The following is a 16119-nucleotide window of genomic DNA, read 5'->3' as shown; positions in this document are numbered from 1 at the left end:
GCAAGCAATAGACAGGCCACTGTGTGCAGTTCTAGGAGAGGCCTGGGGAAGAACAGCTGCATTCCATGCCTTTCGGGCTTCAGAGTTGTGTAGTACTCAATAGTTCACGCCACTGGAACCGTTATACAGTAGTTTGTAGAAAAAGAGAATTAGCATAAAAATAATCTGAATACTATTCTTTTACCGCAGCACTACTGACAAATGGAACCCGTCACCATGGTTAAAGAAGCTATGGTAGTACACAAGAATGAGTATAAACTCTCAATTGAAAATTGCGTCGGTAGACACAAACCGACCACTAGCCTACGTGCCCAGAGATTTGACCCTAGAACCCTCTATAAACCCCTATGAGGCTATTAGTCTCCTTTCATTAACCCTAAGGTTCTTGCACTGTTGGGTGCTTGGAGGACAGGGTTTGGAAAACATGGCCCATGGGATTTTGGGTTGCATTTTTTTTTACCTTGATTTTTTATTTCTGGCTGGAAGCGAGGAATGAGAAGGCAGCACTTGGATCCATGCAGGTTTTTCGCATCAATGTCTGTGGAAGCTCTGTTGCCGAGCCCAACGCAGCAGTGCAGCACCACCGTAGGAGTATGCACGAATGGGCAAGTCTGAAAGCTTTGGTTAAAGAATGATGGTTATGTGACTATGATGGTGACCTAGTGATCAGTGAGCTACCTTGGATTTTCTCACACGGTTCTTGGTAACTCGTCCGCCTGTTTCGTCCCTGGCACCATGGTCCACTGCACACATGAAGCGTGTAAAACTAGTCTCATGTCAGGGAAAAAAATCTTCAGGAGAACACAAATTTTATGGCTACTTCTTCACTACTAGACAATACTTAAATAAAAACATATAAAAGTTGTCAAGCCAATAATACTTATTTGAAGCAAGCAGTAGGCTGTCAATAGTCAAGAAAGGTGTGCATCCCAGATTCTTATCAAGGATGGGGAAGACCAGAAATTTCAGAGTATCGACAACCAAACGGATACAAAACATTATTTCCAAACGACAAAGGTAGTTAATACTACTAGATGATAATTACAACCGCGCGTTGGCAGCACATTGCATGCCTAGGATAGAGGAATAATGTAGAGATTAGCTTCCGTCAAAAAAGAACAATAACCTAGAGATAAGCATCATCTCAAGTTATAACACATACGGTACATACGACAGACCCTTTGTCTGTAATACCTTATCATCAGCGAACATGTCACTATCTATGGAGATAAATAACTATTGAGGAATGATGCTAGATTTCATACTAGTTTGACTAATCACAACCTTACAAAAGTCACAGACAACAACATGCGTCCATAAAAGAATGATAAAGATTTTTTGCTCGACATGACTCAGGATTTCAGCTCTAACTCAGGGATGTGAAACTGGGACTTCCCTCAGCTTAGCTAAATTTCATTTGGATAGGTGGAAAATAGAGCAGTGTGCCAGCTTGGCACTTCATAACTGGGTGGCTTTTCCCCATATCTGATTCTAGAAATTTAAACCAAGATTAAAAAAAGAGGCCTTTCTTGTTTGGAAAATTATATCTTATGCCATGTCACAGAATACAGAGATCTGCTATATAATTAAAAAACTTTTTTTTTTTTGTTAATCAATCAACTCAGGAGTTCAATAATGAGTAAGCATTATGTATACTTTCCTCAAGAAGGTCTTAAAGTTCTTTTTTTGTGTTTGCTAATCTCCCCTTCAAATTCAAATAAACATGTGAGACAAAAAAAGGTACCAATGAAGAGGAAAGTCTGTCCAAAAAGGATTTTGGGATCATGAGAGAATCAAAGGTATATATGCACATACCGATGTAAGATATATGTACTGTGGAAAGGAATTAGACTCTCATTATTCCAATAGAGTACTGCACTTAGTTGGAATTTTCTAATCTCCTAGTGTCTTGGGAATTGTACTTGTATAATTCACCTTTAGAAAATCCAAGGGAACACAATTAAAAATTCCTAAGGTAGCCATCTAGAGATCTAGATTATTCTGTGAGGAGGCTTAATTATAGGAAACACGACATACATTAGATGCTAAGTACTTGACATTGAGTTAGTTTATTAATTAAGTGAATTGTATATTAGATCACAAGGTTGCTAATCCCAAACATACTGCAGAATACATACATCTCATTGAGATCCTCACAATGGAGACCCTACGTGAGTTACAACAGGTGAGGCTTTTAAAACTTCTTCTATAAGTATCTGCAGTTTAGTGCACACAAGGGTGCAAAAAGTTGGCCAAATAGTAGGAAGGGAAACCCTACAAAGTAAGCAACCAAGAGAGCTAAGACTATAAGTCTACAACTTAAAGCTTCGCTTCTTTCTTCTCTGAGCTTTTGTGCTAGCTTTTCTCCAAATTTAACTAGTCTTTGATAAGAGCAGAGCCAGTGCTTAGAGACCCACATTGTTTAGCTCCGTAGAAATATATGGTAGTCCCACACTGAGTGGAAGAAAGGGTTCGTTTTAGCTCCAGTAATCAGCAGAAACCAAAATCATTTAGCTACTGCCATCGAGTGAAGTTTGACCATACAGATTAATCGTTAGGGTTTGTAGCTGGTAACTTCTTGTGATTAGAAGCAGGTGAGCACTGTTTGAGATATACAGCATACAGCCAGTGGTTTGTTTTACTGTGTAAACATATGGATGAGATCAGAAGTGATGACATAGAGAAGCAAGATGAAGTTATGTTACCTGGATTCAGGTTTCATCCAACAGATGAAGAGCTTGTCAGGTTTTACCTTAAAAGAAAAATCCAGCAGAAGTCTCTCCCCATTGAGCTCATCAGGCAGCTAGACATCTACAAATATGATCCATGGGATCTCCCAAGTAAGCTTCTGTGCATCTCTTCCCCTTGTTAACAATGTTATATTTCTCTGCACAAATCTTTAAAGAGCTATGAAAATTGTTTGTTTTAAGATAAGCCTAGGTTTGCTACATGATGCTCCTTTCTGTACAAGTAACATGAGACATGTTTTGATACTATGAATCTTAGTCAATCTTCAAAAACTTTTACATGCATCTGTTACTTCGTCTGTATCTTTGAGGTTTTGTCTACTAGCAATATTGGGCATTATACAACATTCTTGTAGATGAGGTAAAACTGGTCCTAGAGTTAAATACCATTAACATGAATAGTAAGGTATGCACAAACCAACATAATATATGCTAGCTGTCCTAATGTATTTACCATGTTTTGTCTCGGTGTTAAAGAAACTTTATGTGATCACATAACCAGCTCTGAGCCTATACGAACCTGTAAGTTCTTGCTGAGCTAATGCTTTCAGTTGCATGTTGTTGTGCTGTTTAACTGATTCAGGCTTCAGATATCAAAGTTAAGAGTGCATGTAGGCTGGACATAGATTATATTTGCACACATGATGTGTAATGCATCTTATCAGTTAAACACCTCGGCTTCAATATTGAAGCCTAAGTTTGGGATCTTTGGTCGTAACTAGTAAAGACAGCATGAATCTTACATAAAGTTACTTACAAAATATTCTCTCTCTTTTGTCTCCAAAAAGAACTAGCGAGTACTGGAGAGAAGGAATGGTATTTCTACTGTCCAAGGGATAGGAAGTACCGGAACAGCACAAGACCAAACAGGGTAACTGGAGCAGGCTTCTGGAAGGCCACTGGAACTGACAGGCCAATCTACTCTTCTGATGGGAGCAAGTGCATAGGCTTGAAGAAATCTCTCGTCTTCTACAAAGGTAGAGCAGCCAAAGGTGTCAAAACCGACTGGATGATGCATGAATTCAGGTTGCCATCACTCACTGACCCATCACTGCCGCAGAAGAAGCCACTGGAGAAGACCATTCCACCAAATGTAAGAAACTTGCATGATGTAATATTTGAGAAAGAAACACTAGCCAATTATTTACTTAATACAAAGCTAGGGGTGTAGCTCATTGTGGGGTACGCTCTCTAAACCAGTCATAAAATCAATGGATTCTACATGTACGGCAAAAGTTTCATCGAGATAACTTGCAGCATGAAGTGTCAATAGCATTAGACATGGTTAAAACATAGCACTTTTAGGACAATGAGATGCAGTCTATTTGTACTTTTTGCATGTGTATATTGCCGAAATAGAAGATATAAATTACCTTGTATATGAAAACCACTAACCAGCCCTACTTAATTTCCTTGTATGAACAGGATTCCTGGGCGATCTGCAGGATTTTCAAGAAAACCAATTCAACAGCACAGAGAGCTCTCTCACACTCCTGGGTATCTCCTCCGTTATCCAGAACAAATGAAAACTACATTCGGCCTTCCTCACAGGCTACACAGAGAAGTCATCACAGCTCAGAGAACACATCCTCTACGATGACAGACATCATCTCCTCCATCCAGTTCACTGGCAGCAGTTACATGCCTTCAATAGTTTCCTCTTGCCGCAACCCTGCAAGCATCATTGACAGCAGCAGCAGGCCGGCTGCGTCACTTGTGCTCCCCTCATCTGGTGCAGAACATCACACCATGAGTGTCCTCTCAGCAATCCCGCTTGATCTTCCAGCTGGGATGGACATTGCATCAATGGTCCTCAATGCATCACCAACTACACTCCAGAACCTAGATAGGATCCCCACAAACATTGAGTTTGGTCAACTACACCACCCCAGCAACAGCAGCAGCAGCATGGCCAACAGATGCACGGTTGATTTGCCTGACATTGGCAACAGTGTCACCGCCGCTCCACGATCAATCAACTTCCCATTCAACCTGCAAGGAGCACTGCCAGATGACTGGAGGATGACCTTGCCTTGGGACTCTCTCCCTTGCACAACCGAGGTCTCAACAAATTACCAGTCGACTAAGTGCTATACTTAGTTTGTATTCTGTACTAATGTAGGCTTTGGCTTTATAGTGCAGCAGACAGTAGTACCTAATTCACCTTTTGGAGCTTCTACCTCCATCTGCTAGCATTGCTGTTATCATGGAGGGGTATTAGAATTTCGTTGTGTTAACAGCGAAGCTAGCAGAGTTATTAGGATGCATTTGTGTGAGTTAGTACCTTTTGTGTAACGTAGGAGCAGTTCTGATCTTCATGTTTCATGTGTAACTCTCTAAGACTGCAAGTCTAACTTAGCTTCAGTTTTGTCCATAGTTCCATGCACTGAAGTTGTGCGTGCCCAATGAAGTAGACCCGGCCACCAGTTCCCCTCTACTCTGGTTTCAGAACATGGGAGCAACTGTCATGGATCAAACTCTCGTATGGCACTGTGGCAGTAATAACTCAAGAAAGCTTACTTTACTTGCCGCGTAAATGAGAGGTTTCTCGTGGGCATTTGGCCGAACGGGTGGCGCGCACGCCCAGGCCATCGACTCGGTATCCTCCACCAAGGCTCAGGTTTTAGCACCGGCCGCCGCGTTGCCTCGCGGTCGCGGAGTTGCTGGTAATCTGGTACCGAAAACCGAAATCTCGTGGTCGTGGAGCTGTTGGCTACTTGGCTCGGCTGGCGCCGTGGTCGCTACCGCGCAGGAAATTGGGGGGAGACTGTTCTTTAGGATCTGTTTCGGGCCAGATTTGTTTTGGGCCGGTTAAATTTGGGATGAGGATTGAGGGTGTAGTAGGACCAAGACCAATTCAGCGGTTTTTTTTTTTTTTGGCAAGTAAGACCAATTCAGCGTTGGTCTGCCCCGGCCTCGCCCAACAAAATTAAGCAAGGCCGAAGCCCCGAACCCATGATGGCATTTAAATGTCCCCCTGAATAAGAGTTTTTTTTAGAGGGGCCCAGTTCACATGATGAAGCGAGAGAGAAAATTATTTCTATATGTCATTAGTTAGAAACTAGACCGTTCCTTTTTTTATATCGAAAAATACAGGCTCACTTTATTACCAATGGTTTTAGTTTTCCTTTATTTACATGCCGCTGCGTTCATTTTCCAGTTGGAATCTTTATCGCCGTTATTAGATGCCAATAATTTTGTAACATAGGCGACAGTTTTAACCCCTGGTAGCTGTCGTCTACGCAGTTTAGCATCACTGCCCTGAACCTGCGCGCATGGGCCGCCGGCCTACTCGCATGGCTTGCGCGCGCAGGCCTGCACACCCATCCGGCATTCGAGCATCTGGTGCTGCCGAGCGCACAGCCGAGAAGTGGCAGATTCATTCACAAAGATCACAGGAAGGGATGACAGGAATTGCTGCTAGTGCATATAAAGCGGCACGAACTAGCAAGAAACAGGTGAGAAAGCTGGAGGGATTTTGCTTCGTTTTGGATCATTTTGAGGAGAATGCACCTCCGTCCTATCTCTGTTCTAGCAGAAGGGGCAACACGAGGGGCAGATCATGTGCAGTCCAGCAGTACAGTTTGTTTGAGAGTGCCTGTTAGGCAACCCTCAACAGGCCCAACCCTATGATTTATTCGTTTGGCTGAAAAGTCATAGCTGAAAGTTGTTCGTTAATTTTTTTCTAAGAAAAACACTACTGAATGTCTGGTAGATTCGATAGTTAAACTCAAGCAAACTTGCTCTATGCAACCAAACCAGAATCACTGGCTCACTACTCCCCAATACTTTAACACATACTGATTTGATTAGTAATGTCCATTGTCAAATACACTATCTAAGCACTTAGCAGCGGTACGTGACGCGCAGACGCAGCAACATCGGCTCCAAGTCTGAACTCCACCGCACTAACCATCTTGGGCTCTTGGCACATACGCACAGTCAACTTCGAGACGACGAGACCACTAGCTAACTCCAAGTGCTCCGAGGCCAGCAAGTGCGAGCCAACCGGACATGCCGGAGAAAACCCACCTCCAAAAGTCCACATCTGATCGGCCACGGCGCCACTAAACCAAACCCACCTGCTTGAAAAGCATTGCGCGCCATTTCCTCGTCCCGGCCCTCTCGAACTCGCACGACGCGCTCGCCATGGCCGGCGCCCGGGCCTCGGCACGTCGTCGCGCGGCGCTCGCGGCCGTCATCACCCTGATCCTCCTCGCCTCCGTGTCTTTCCTCCTGTCCGCCACTGCCACGAGCTCTGCTTCTGCCACCGCGAACTCCCCGGCCTTGCGCCTGGCCGTCGTCCAGCGCCACGCCGAGGACCACGCCGCCGTCCTGGCAGCCTACACGGCGCACGCGCGCCACCTCAGCGCGGCGTCGGCCTCCCAGACGGACGCCTTCCTCTCCATCTCCTCGCGCCTCTCCGCGCTCGCCGCCCGCCTCTCGCTCTCCACCGTGGGGGCGCTGGAGAAGGAGATCAAGGCCCAGGTGAAGCGCGCGCGCTCCCTCGCCGGCGGCGCCAAGGAGGCGTTCGACACGCAGTCCAAGATCCAGAAGCTCTCCGACACCGTCTTCGCCGTGGGGCAGCAGCTCCTCCGCGCCCGCCGCGCGGGCGTGCTCAACTCCCGCATCGCCGCGTGGTCCACGCCCAAGTCGCTCCACTGCCTCGCCATGCGCCTCCTCGAGGCCCGCCTCGCCAACGCCTCCGCGGTCCCCGACGAGCCCGCCGTCCCGCCGCCGCAGCTCGCCGACCCGTCGCTCTACCACTACGCCATCTTCTCCGACAACGTGCTCGCCGTCTCCGTCGTGGTGGCCTCCGCGGCGCGCGCGGCCGCCGAGCCCTCGCGCCACGTCTTCCACGTGGTCACGGCGCCCATGTACCTCCCGGCCTTCCGCGTCTGGTTCGCGCGCCGCCCGCCGCCGCTGGGCGCGCACGTGCAGCTCCTGTCCGTCGCCGACTTCCCGTTCCTGAACGCGTCCTACTCGCCGGTCCTCAGGCAGATCGAGGACGGGAACAGGGACGTGGCGCTGCTGGACTACCTCCGGTTCTACCTCCCGGAGATGTTCCCGGCGCTGCGGAGGGTGGTGCTCCTGGAGGACGACGTGGTGGTGCAGAGGGACCTGGCGGGGCTGTGGCGCGTCGACATGGGCGCCAACGTGAACGCCGCGCTGCACACCTGCTTCGGAGGCTTCCGGCGGTACGGCAAGTACCTCAACTTCTCGGAGCCCGTCGTGCAGGAGAGCTTCAGCCACCGCGCCTGCGCCTGGTCCTACGGCGTCAACGTGTTCGACCTCCAGGGGTGGCGCCGGGAGCAATGCACCCAGCAGTTCCACCGATTCATGGAAATGGTAAGCTGCTTTATTTGTTGCCTCTACCATTGCCGCGTTTACAACCAACAAAACTCTAGTGTTCTGAACGGGATTCTAACGTGCTCAAAATATGTTGTGTTCGTGGCAGAACGAGAACGGCACGCTCTGGGATCCGACGTCCGTGCTTCCAGTCGGGCTCATGACATTCTACGGCAAAACGAAGCCGCTGGACAAGTCGTGGCACGTGATGGGGCTCGGCTACAACCCACACATCAGACCCGAGGACATCGGTGGAGCAGCGGTGATACACTTCAACGGGAACATGAAGCCATGGCTGGACGTCGCCTTCAACCAGTACAAACATCTCTGGACCAAGTACGTCGACACTGAGATGGAATTTCTAACGCTCTGCAACTTTGGCCTCTGAAAGACTGACGAGAGACAAACATACTACGAGTAGCTCTGCGTCTGAACATCTTCAGCGCTCATGTGACCTGGTTGATGCTTCATGTTTGTTTTGCCTGCGGAGCCGAGCATGCGGCCAGCACGAGTATGCTCTGATTTACTGCAGCTTACCGGTTCTCTGCTGCAACTTAGTACAGTGTCTGGTGCAGAGTTGCGACCTCGCTGCTAGGCAGCGTTTTGCCTGTGAATGTCCTTAGGCTGAGCATCTTTAACTCCTTGGCAAAATCTGTTTCATAAAATTTTATTATTTGTCAACTCCCAAAATAATATGGGGAGGAAAAAAATATCATCTTCGATAGTTTGATAAATTTTATTTTCAAAACCCCCAAAACCGCTAACGAAACAAAGAGCCCCGCTAAACGAACGAAGAGCAAGCATGAGAAGAAAGACCGATGCCAAGTACAAAGCACGTACGCATATTTGCACGTTAGATAGGGAGATATGCCAAGTTAGAAGAGATGGGAAATTGAGATGCCAAACTGTTAGATAGGTTTTTTTCTCATTTTGCTAAAAAATTATAGATAGTAAGTTATTTGCCAAACTATTAGAAATGCTCTTATATTTATGTGACAACACTTTGCGAACTAGGATGCTGGGACCTTGCGAAACAAGTAAGCGAAAAACACACAAAAAAACTATTGGGGTGGCAGGGAGCAACAATGCACAATTTTTTTCGTCTTGTGATGACAATAAAAAGAACATCTACCATCAGCGGAAATTTAACAAATCACATGTGCAGTTGTCATAACTACTTACGTGGAAAACCTTCTCAATATGAGGAGTAAAAACTAGATGACCAAATGGTCAACTCTTTCAATATAATCAACAGTAGATGTAAGAAGTTCTTTTTAGAGCATCTATAAGATTACTATAACAGCAATATATTCATCAAGTTGCAAACTTGCATCAACTACAACCACAACTATACTTGAAGTATTAAACGTAGACTAATAAAAAAAATACATAGCTCGTCTAGAAACTGCGAGACGAATTTATTAAGTCTAACTAATCCATCGTTAGTACATGTTGGTTACTATAGCAATTATAGCTAATCATAGACTAATTAGGCTTAAAAGATTCGTCTCGTGATTTTACAACTAAACTGTACAATTAGTTTTTTGGTTTATATTTAATGCTCCATGCATGTGAAAGATTTGATGGGATAGGTGAAAAGTTTTTGAGCTGAGAAGGCCTTACAACATCTCCAGCAGTCCCCTAATATAATCCCTTATCCCTATAAAATTATTATATTGGGAGAGATGCTCACTTTTTTCTCCTCCAAGAGTCCCCCATTTTTTGTGGCCACCAAAAACGTTGCATCTCCCCTCCAATAGAGGGGGAGTTGCATCTCCCCCAATATTGAAGCCCACTATTTATGTCATTGTCCTCCCTCTCGCCTCTCTCTCTCTGTGCCATGGCGTCGAGCACCGCTTCCGTGGCCATGGCCGCCGCCGTCCCTAGCTAGGCCCGCACACCTCACCCCAGCCTGCTGTGGCCATGGAAGACAGCGCCCTCGGCTAAGTTTGTGCGCTGCCAAGGCCATGGCCGTTGTCTCCCCCAACCAAGCTTGTTGCAGATCTCATGGGAAGAAGGATGAGAAGGCAGAGCAAGGAGGAGGGAGGCAAACATCATCGACATGCCACCGCATGAGGGTAGAAGGGCGTCATGTCAGGGCCATGGACCGTTGTTTTTAGCGCCTATAGCACCTTGTCGGCGGCGGCATACCCACAACGGGCATGGCCTTGTCATGCGTGGGCGTGGAGGATTGAGGAGAGAGGAAAGGACGAAAAAATAACCTGACATATAGGAGATCCACTGTATCAGTGATGAAATTTGGGGAACTGCTAGAGTCAGGCTTCCAATAAAACTTTAAAACAGTATTGGTGCCCACCAATACAACTATATTGGGAGAAATGGATTGGGGAGCTGTTGAAGATGCTCTTAGTACCAAAAGAGTATATTTCCTCCGTCCCAAACAATTGTCGTTCTCGCTACTAAAAATAACTTTGATTAAATATATATTAAACATATTAATATTTATATTACATAATTAATATAATTGAAAAGATCTTTAAATCTATTTTTTAACAAATTTATTTAGAGATATAAATATTACACATTTTTTTTATAATTTGAGTTAAATTTACGGAAAACAAAAAAATATGCTTAATTTGAGATGGAGGAAGCACATGATTAATTTAAAAAATATGCTTAATTTGATACGTTGCCTTTAGGATATATATGCTGACGCTTGGGCGCTTCCGCGCTTGGCCGCGGTCGAGGCCGCCGACCAACAGACCGCCAGACCTCGTATAAGAACTAGTGATGAAAACGTACGGACGGCACCGATATCATATTTGTTTTCATATTTCTGGTCGGATTCGAATTCGAATACGGATAATGTCAATCATATCGGATAAGATATGATTGGATGTCGACATCATAAATATACGATTTAAGTATTCAGATACGGATACGGTATCGGATGTTAAACATTTAGACTCGGATACGGACAAATCTAAACCTCTCTAAACGAATTCGGTCTCGGACGGTCGGCCGTACCGTTTTCATCCCTAATAAGGACTCGAGGACGAAAAGCTGAAGAGGTTTCGGGTCATCCGGAATCGGTAACGCTTACCCGTCCTCACCACTCGCGCCGTCTCCCTCGCTTCGCAGGTCCGTGCGCTCTTCCTCGTCCTCCTTCCATCCTCATCTAGGGTTTAACGCTTTCAGGAAAAAAAAAATCCGTCGATTGCTATTCGATTATCGTACTAAAAAGGAAGCACATGGATCTAGCTTGATTTCTATCCAATTCAGCGCAACTGATTGTGGGGATTCGATTCTCCCTCGTTCTTATCAGCCATGGTGAAGAGGCTCAGGCGCAAGGGCGACGCCTCCTCCGCGCCGCCGCCCAAGGCCGCCGCCCCTGGGTCGACCAAGCCCAACAAGTTTAAGAAGAAGGGGGTCAAAACCGATCCGGAGAAGTTGAAGGGCATCTCTGAGGCCTCTGCTTCGGCGCAGACACCCGCCCCGAAACCAGTCAAGACTAGTCCGGCGGCGGCGGCGGCCGCCGGAGCAGAGACTGCAGATGACCGGGTCGCGCAGAGCAAAACGGAGGATAGGAAGATGAGTAGGAAGGAGACGGTGAAGGGGAGAGAGGAGAAGAAGGGAGAGGGGGCCAGTGACGGGGTCGCCCAGAGCAAGACGGAGGGGGAGGCTAAAGAGAGAGCGACGAGTAGGAAGGAGATGATGAAGGGGAGGGAAGAGGAGCGTGTGAAGAGGGAACAGAAGAGAAGGAAGACGACGGGGAAGGAAAAGGAGGAACAAAGTGGCTCGGGATTCATATTCATGTGCAGTGCGAGGACGAAGCCAGAGTGCTACCGGAACGGCGTGTTTGGCCTGCCTAGGGGGAAGATGGATGTGGTGGAGAAGATCCGGCCAGGGGCGAAACTCTTCTTGTATGATTTTGACCTCAAGCTAATGTATGGGGTGTACAAGGCAGATACAAGGGGAGGATTGGATCTTGTGCGACATGCCTTTGATGGGAAATTCCCTGCACAGGTGATTCTTGTATCTTATTGTTTGCTTTGCTTGTACGGTAAACTTAGTCCTGCAATTCTGTTCAGTCAGTTTTACAAAGTTAATGAAATAGTACATTGAAATACCGAGGTGGTGAGGACACGTGTTGTAGGTTTATGACTGTTGTCATCCATAGGAGTATACGACAAACTAGTTTATCGGTTTATTTGCTCAACGGCTCACTGCTATAGTGTTCATGATCAAGGCATTCAAGGGACATAACTAGGAATGTCTTGTTTTTAATACATGCGTAGCCTTTGGCAGTTTTTTCTTCTTCTGACTTATCAAGTGCCCTTATCTAAACTAATGACCATGGGTTGTTACCCTTAAGAAATTGTACTAGCCAGTGCCCCCATCCTCTCAAAAAGGAACAAAAACATACTGTATCATTCATCATCCTGTGCCTTGCACACTCCTATCTGTCCGGCTCTGTTTTTTTTGTATTATTATTTTGGGTGGAAACCTGTCTGAGAAATCAGGAAGCATTTGAATGCCTCTATTTATATGTGTTGTCCTCAATCAGCAAGCATTTGAATGTCTCTATTTATATGTGTTCCCTTCAAATATTATAACTAATATATACATTTGGTAACAGTCAACAATGTGAGATTCATGGAGCAAAAATACAATTTCGTACAATGTTGTTTACCACCTTAGATGTATGCTGCCTGACTTGCCTGGAAAATAATTTTTTTTCAAATGGCAGTGAAATTGTCTAGATATTATAGAGAGCAAGGATTGTTTTTCCTCATGGTTTTGATGATAACTAGCGGTACACCCTCCTATGAAAGCCATTAATCAAGGAACATCCCCCCTCCTCGGTGCTTCATGTTGAGCGGTTGGTTCTTTAGCTGCTTGGCCTAGTGCAAATGCCATATCCTAAATCCATGCTCAAGATTTAAATCCCTAACATATGTCCATATAAATATGTTTACATCAATTGATTCACAAAAATCTGTTTGTTTGAATGATCATTTAATTCCTCATCACCCAAAATATCCCTATGGTTTTACTATCTCTATCATTGTTCAATTTATCTAGACATCCGCTTTTACAGTTTCTATGATATGACTACCTTTCACAATACTTTTTGCTAGACTAATGAGGGCGGAAGGATGATTTGGTGAGTTAATTAGGGCACTTTGTGTTAACCTAATATAGGAAGGTGGTGATTGTTGTTATCTTGGTTTGGCCTCCACATTATCATGCAAACTTTGCTTTTCTAGCCATTAAATGGATTTTTAATTGTAGATGGATGGCCAACCAAAGTGGATGATGTTTGAATGGTGTCATTGTTATCGCTTAACTAACTAACTAACTTGTGTCCTTGATGTAGGTTAAATTTAGCGTTGACATGGATTGTCTACCTATTCCCGAGAGTAGTTTCAAGAATGCCATTAAGGAGAACTACTCCTCAAAAGGCAGGTTCAGCCAGGAGCTCAACTCTAAACAAGTGAGTCATGGAGAATGTTCTATATTGCAATGTTGTGTATACAAAATAAAAGGCACAATTTTGTTTCATGTTTTAAGTCATGGAACTATCTTGTAGGTTCAAAGGCTATTGGCAATGTTCAAGCCTATTGGCCTTTCTCACCCAGCTCCACAACATATTGAGGAAGTGCGACGATCACATATCTTTGAAGATATTCAAAAACCGAGTGATTATGAAGAAAGAAGACGATTGCAACATATTGAAGAAAGGGGTGCGCCTATTAATGTCCATGCACATCCTCTTGAAGATCAGTACAAGATCACACGATCATTAAATCCTCCACTTCTTGACGAGCCTCGACGTGGTGTGGTGCTAGATCCTTATCACATGCAAGAGCCTCAACATGTTCCTCTTAGTTACTATCACCAAGTGGCTACTAGGTCTCCATACCATCAACCTCATATGGATATTATGCATGAAAGGTAGTCTTTAAACTGAACCTGATTTCTTAATTTGGGTGCTCGGTCAGGTTATGTGAATGTTAACCCTTTTTCCGAAATGATCTAGCTTATTGAGGGCTTCTATTTAAATGCCTGACTCATTTATATCTACTTGGCGACGTTAAGCTCCTTTTTGAGCTTGAAGCCACAAAATAATTAGATTCCTCTAGAGTTGAGCTATTTGGGTTTCTCATCGGAATAGGAGTGAAACAGATTTTGTCTAGAGATTACTTTCCTTTATTTGCTATATACGTATCTTTTGAACTATACTCTCATGCCAACCATAGGAAATACTTGTCTTGCCTCTTTTACTAGTACTCCATTGCATTGCCTTTTCTTTTATTGTTTTCTCTTTTGCAGTTCAACTATGTCAACAACCATGTTCAATCATTGCCTTTTGATTTGTCACTAGGAAAGCCAAGCTCACTCACTTATTGGCTTGCAGTTAGCTAACATATAAACCATATTGTATTTTGATTGCTCTTCAATGGTTACATTTTTTTTAAGTAATGGTTACATGTTTGGGATGAAGGAAAAAGAGTTGGGTATATTATCATTGGTTAGTCTGTTTTGTGGCAAGAACGAACAAAATAGGCAAAAGAGATTTGCCCTATGCTTTGGCCAAAGCTTGCCAAACAATTGTAGTGTGACAGCCGATTCAATTGAGGTGTTGGCTGTGTGTTAGTTCAGCTTGATCCTTAACATGCTTAATGGAAGTGTGATTCATGAAAGGAAGCCTTGAATATGGTATGTATTTTAGCTTCCAGAATCCAGTTTGAAAATATGCTGGAAATTTGTTTCAGTTGGTATGTAAATCTGGAATACTGTTGTTGCACTATTAAATGATCCTTGTAGAGGTAGTGATTCTGCAACAATCCAAAGTTCCATTATACAGCATAATTTAATAGTCAGTGATTCAATGTCATTTGCTATGCAAGAGATTAAAGTATCAGGAATGAAACCTTAAAAGCATTGTGTATTGGTTGTTATATACTCCCTCCATTCCAAATTGTAAGATGCTTTGACTTTTTTTATACATCGATTTTGCTATGTACCTAAACAAGGTATATCTAGATACATAGCAAAACTGACGTACCAAAAAAGTCAAAGCATCTTATAATTTGGAACAGAGACCGTATTTCAGAAATATAAGAAAAGAAAAGAAGGTTTCGCATGCAGAGTTTGGTGTTGAACTAAGTGCTTTAGATTTTAACTTTTGTATAGTTCTTACCTGTCTATTTTTAAGTGGGCATCCCATAGCCATTTTAGTTTCTGTTATAGTTGGTTTACTTTGTAAGTTTTGTCGGTCGCTTTTAGGTGATATTTTTGTTTGAATTCAATGTTTTTATGGAGAGTCCATTTTTCCTCACAAAGTTGTATTTCTATTGTCTTTTATGAAAATATTCAAATTCTTGAACTTCACTGTTGTTTCCAGAACTGCAGCTGAGGCTACTGTCAGGGATCCACTTCTGGTGAGAGATCACCGAGCACTGCCAGGAGAGCTTGCTGCACGGTCTGAACGTGTGGATGAGCTGTACCGTTCCTACAAACTCTCTACACGCGCAATGGACCTCAATCCGGGAGCATCCTACTCCTATCAGACAATTTATGAGCACCCGACTAGTGTTTATGGTGAAGGCATTCAGAGGCCAATTTTGACAAGGGTCAATGGCTCAAGCGTGCCTGTGTCCACCCGTTATTCCTTTGCTGGCCCACTCGGATATTGATGATCACCCAGATGCACTCAACTTGGCTCCAGCCATTTTACCAGGCAACGGCTTCTTGTACACTGTTGGAAGCCAGGATAGAACTTGATGGTAGTAGCTTTGCAGTTTATCTATCGCCTTTGGTTTCTTTTGCAAGATAAATGTATGAAATGAAATGTGGGCCTCGTTTGACCCAAGTTGTTTAAACAAAAATGCAAAGAGATGAATGGCTTTGTGTCCATTCGCAGGTGTTTTTTTCGTTGATTGCCTTGCCAGAAGTCTTGTCTTTGTGAATCTTGATGTAGTTTGTCGCAGACAGTGGATCATAAGATCGTTCGGGCGCTTTCCCATCATGACCTGTTTTGTTAGCCATGGCCCAT

At 44.5% G+C, this 16119-nt stretch overlaps 3 protein-coding genes and 2 long non-coding RNA genes across 5 annotated transcripts; 3 read left to right on the top strand and 2 right to left on the bottom strand.

Annotated features, from left to right (window-relative positions):
* LOC110434516 lies at window positions 476–4255 on the bottom strand. Its single transcript, XR_002452018.1, has 5 exons — window positions 4121–4255; window positions 3595–3816; window positions 2753–2897; window positions 679–743; window positions 476–611 (listed from the first exon to the last, which is right to left on the bottom strand). It is a non-coding gene; the product is annotated as an uncharacterized LOC110434516 (long non-coding RNA).
* On the top strand, window positions 607–5112 carry LOC8066436 (putative NAC domain-containing protein 94). Its single transcript, XM_002454240.2, has 3 exons — window positions 607–2840; window positions 3536–3840; window positions 4173–5112. The coding sequence occupies exons 1-3, from the start codon at window positions 2654–2656 to the stop codon at window positions 4845–4847; spliced, it is 1167 nt and encodes a 388-aa protein (XP_002454285.1). The 5' UTR covers window positions 607–2653; the 3' UTR covers window positions 4848–5112.
* LOC110434517 lies at window positions 4698–5689 on the bottom strand. The gene is made up of 3 exons (XR_002452019.1): window positions 5268–5689; window positions 5032–5186; window positions 4698–4945 (listed from the first exon to the last, which is right to left on the bottom strand). It is a non-coding gene; the product is annotated as an uncharacterized LOC110434517 (long non-coding RNA).
* LOC8066435 (probable galacturonosyltransferase 9) lies at window positions 6836–8737 on the top strand. The gene is made up of 2 exons (XM_002454239.2): window positions 6836–8096; window positions 8206–8737. The coding sequence occupies exons 1-2, from the start codon at window positions 6897–6899 to the stop codon at window positions 8482–8484; spliced, it is 1479 nt and encodes a 492-aa protein (XP_002454284.1). The 5' UTR covers window positions 6836–6896; the 3' UTR covers window positions 8485–8737.
* On the top strand, window positions 11091–16001 carry LOC8066434. The gene is made up of 5 exons (XM_021459901.1): window positions 11091–11198; window positions 11383–12083; window positions 13438–13554; window positions 13651–14015; window positions 15469–16001. The coding sequence occupies exons 2-5, from the start codon at window positions 11385–11387 to the stop codon at window positions 15758–15760; spliced, it is 1473 nt and encodes a 490-aa protein (XP_021315576.1). The 5' UTR covers window positions 11091–11198; window positions 11383–11384; the 3' UTR covers window positions 15761–16001.

The sequence above is a fragment of the Sorghum bicolor genome, chromosome 4 (genome assembly GCF_000003195.3).
Source record: "Sorghum bicolor cultivar BTx623 chromosome 4, Sorghum_bicolor_NCBIv3, whole genome shotgun sequence".
Lineage (NCBI taxonomy): Eukaryota > Viridiplantae > Streptophyta > Magnoliopsida > Poales > Poaceae > Sorghum > Sorghum bicolor.
This window is presented reverse-complemented; position numbering and strand designations above follow the sequence as displayed.

Coding starts and splice junctions, on each gene's coding strand:
- LOC8066436 (XM_002454240.2), top strand. CDS start 2,654: ATGGATGAGATCAGAAGTGATGACATAGAGAAGCAAGATGAAGTTATG. Junction 2,841..3,535: donor TGATCCATGGGATCTCCCAA/GTAAGCTTCTGT, acceptor GTCTCCAAAAAG/AACTAGCGAGTACTGGAGAG. Junction 3,841..4,172: donor AGAAGACCATTCCACCAAAT/GTAAGAAACTTG, acceptor TTGTATGAACAG/GATTCCTGGGCGATCTGCAG.
- LOC8066434 (XM_021459901.1), top strand. CDS start 11,385: ATGGTGAAGAGGCTCAGGCGCAAGGGCGACGCCTCCTCCGCGCCGCCG. Junction 13,555..13,650: donor AGGAGCTCAACTCTAAACAA/GTGAGTCATGGA, acceptor ACTATCTTGTAG/GTTCAAAGGCTATTGGCAAT. Junction 14,016..15,468: donor ATGGATATTATGCATGAAAG/GTAGTCTTTAAA, acceptor TGTTGTTTCCAG/AACTGCAGCTGAGGCTACTG.
- LOC8066435 (XM_002454239.2), top strand. CDS start 6,897: ATGGCCGGCGCCCGGGCCTCGGCACGTCGTCGCGCGGCGCTCGCGGCC. Junction 8,097..8,205: donor TCCACCGATTCATGGAAATG/GTAAGCTGCTTT, acceptor TGTTCGTGGCAG/AACGAGAACGGCACGCTCTG.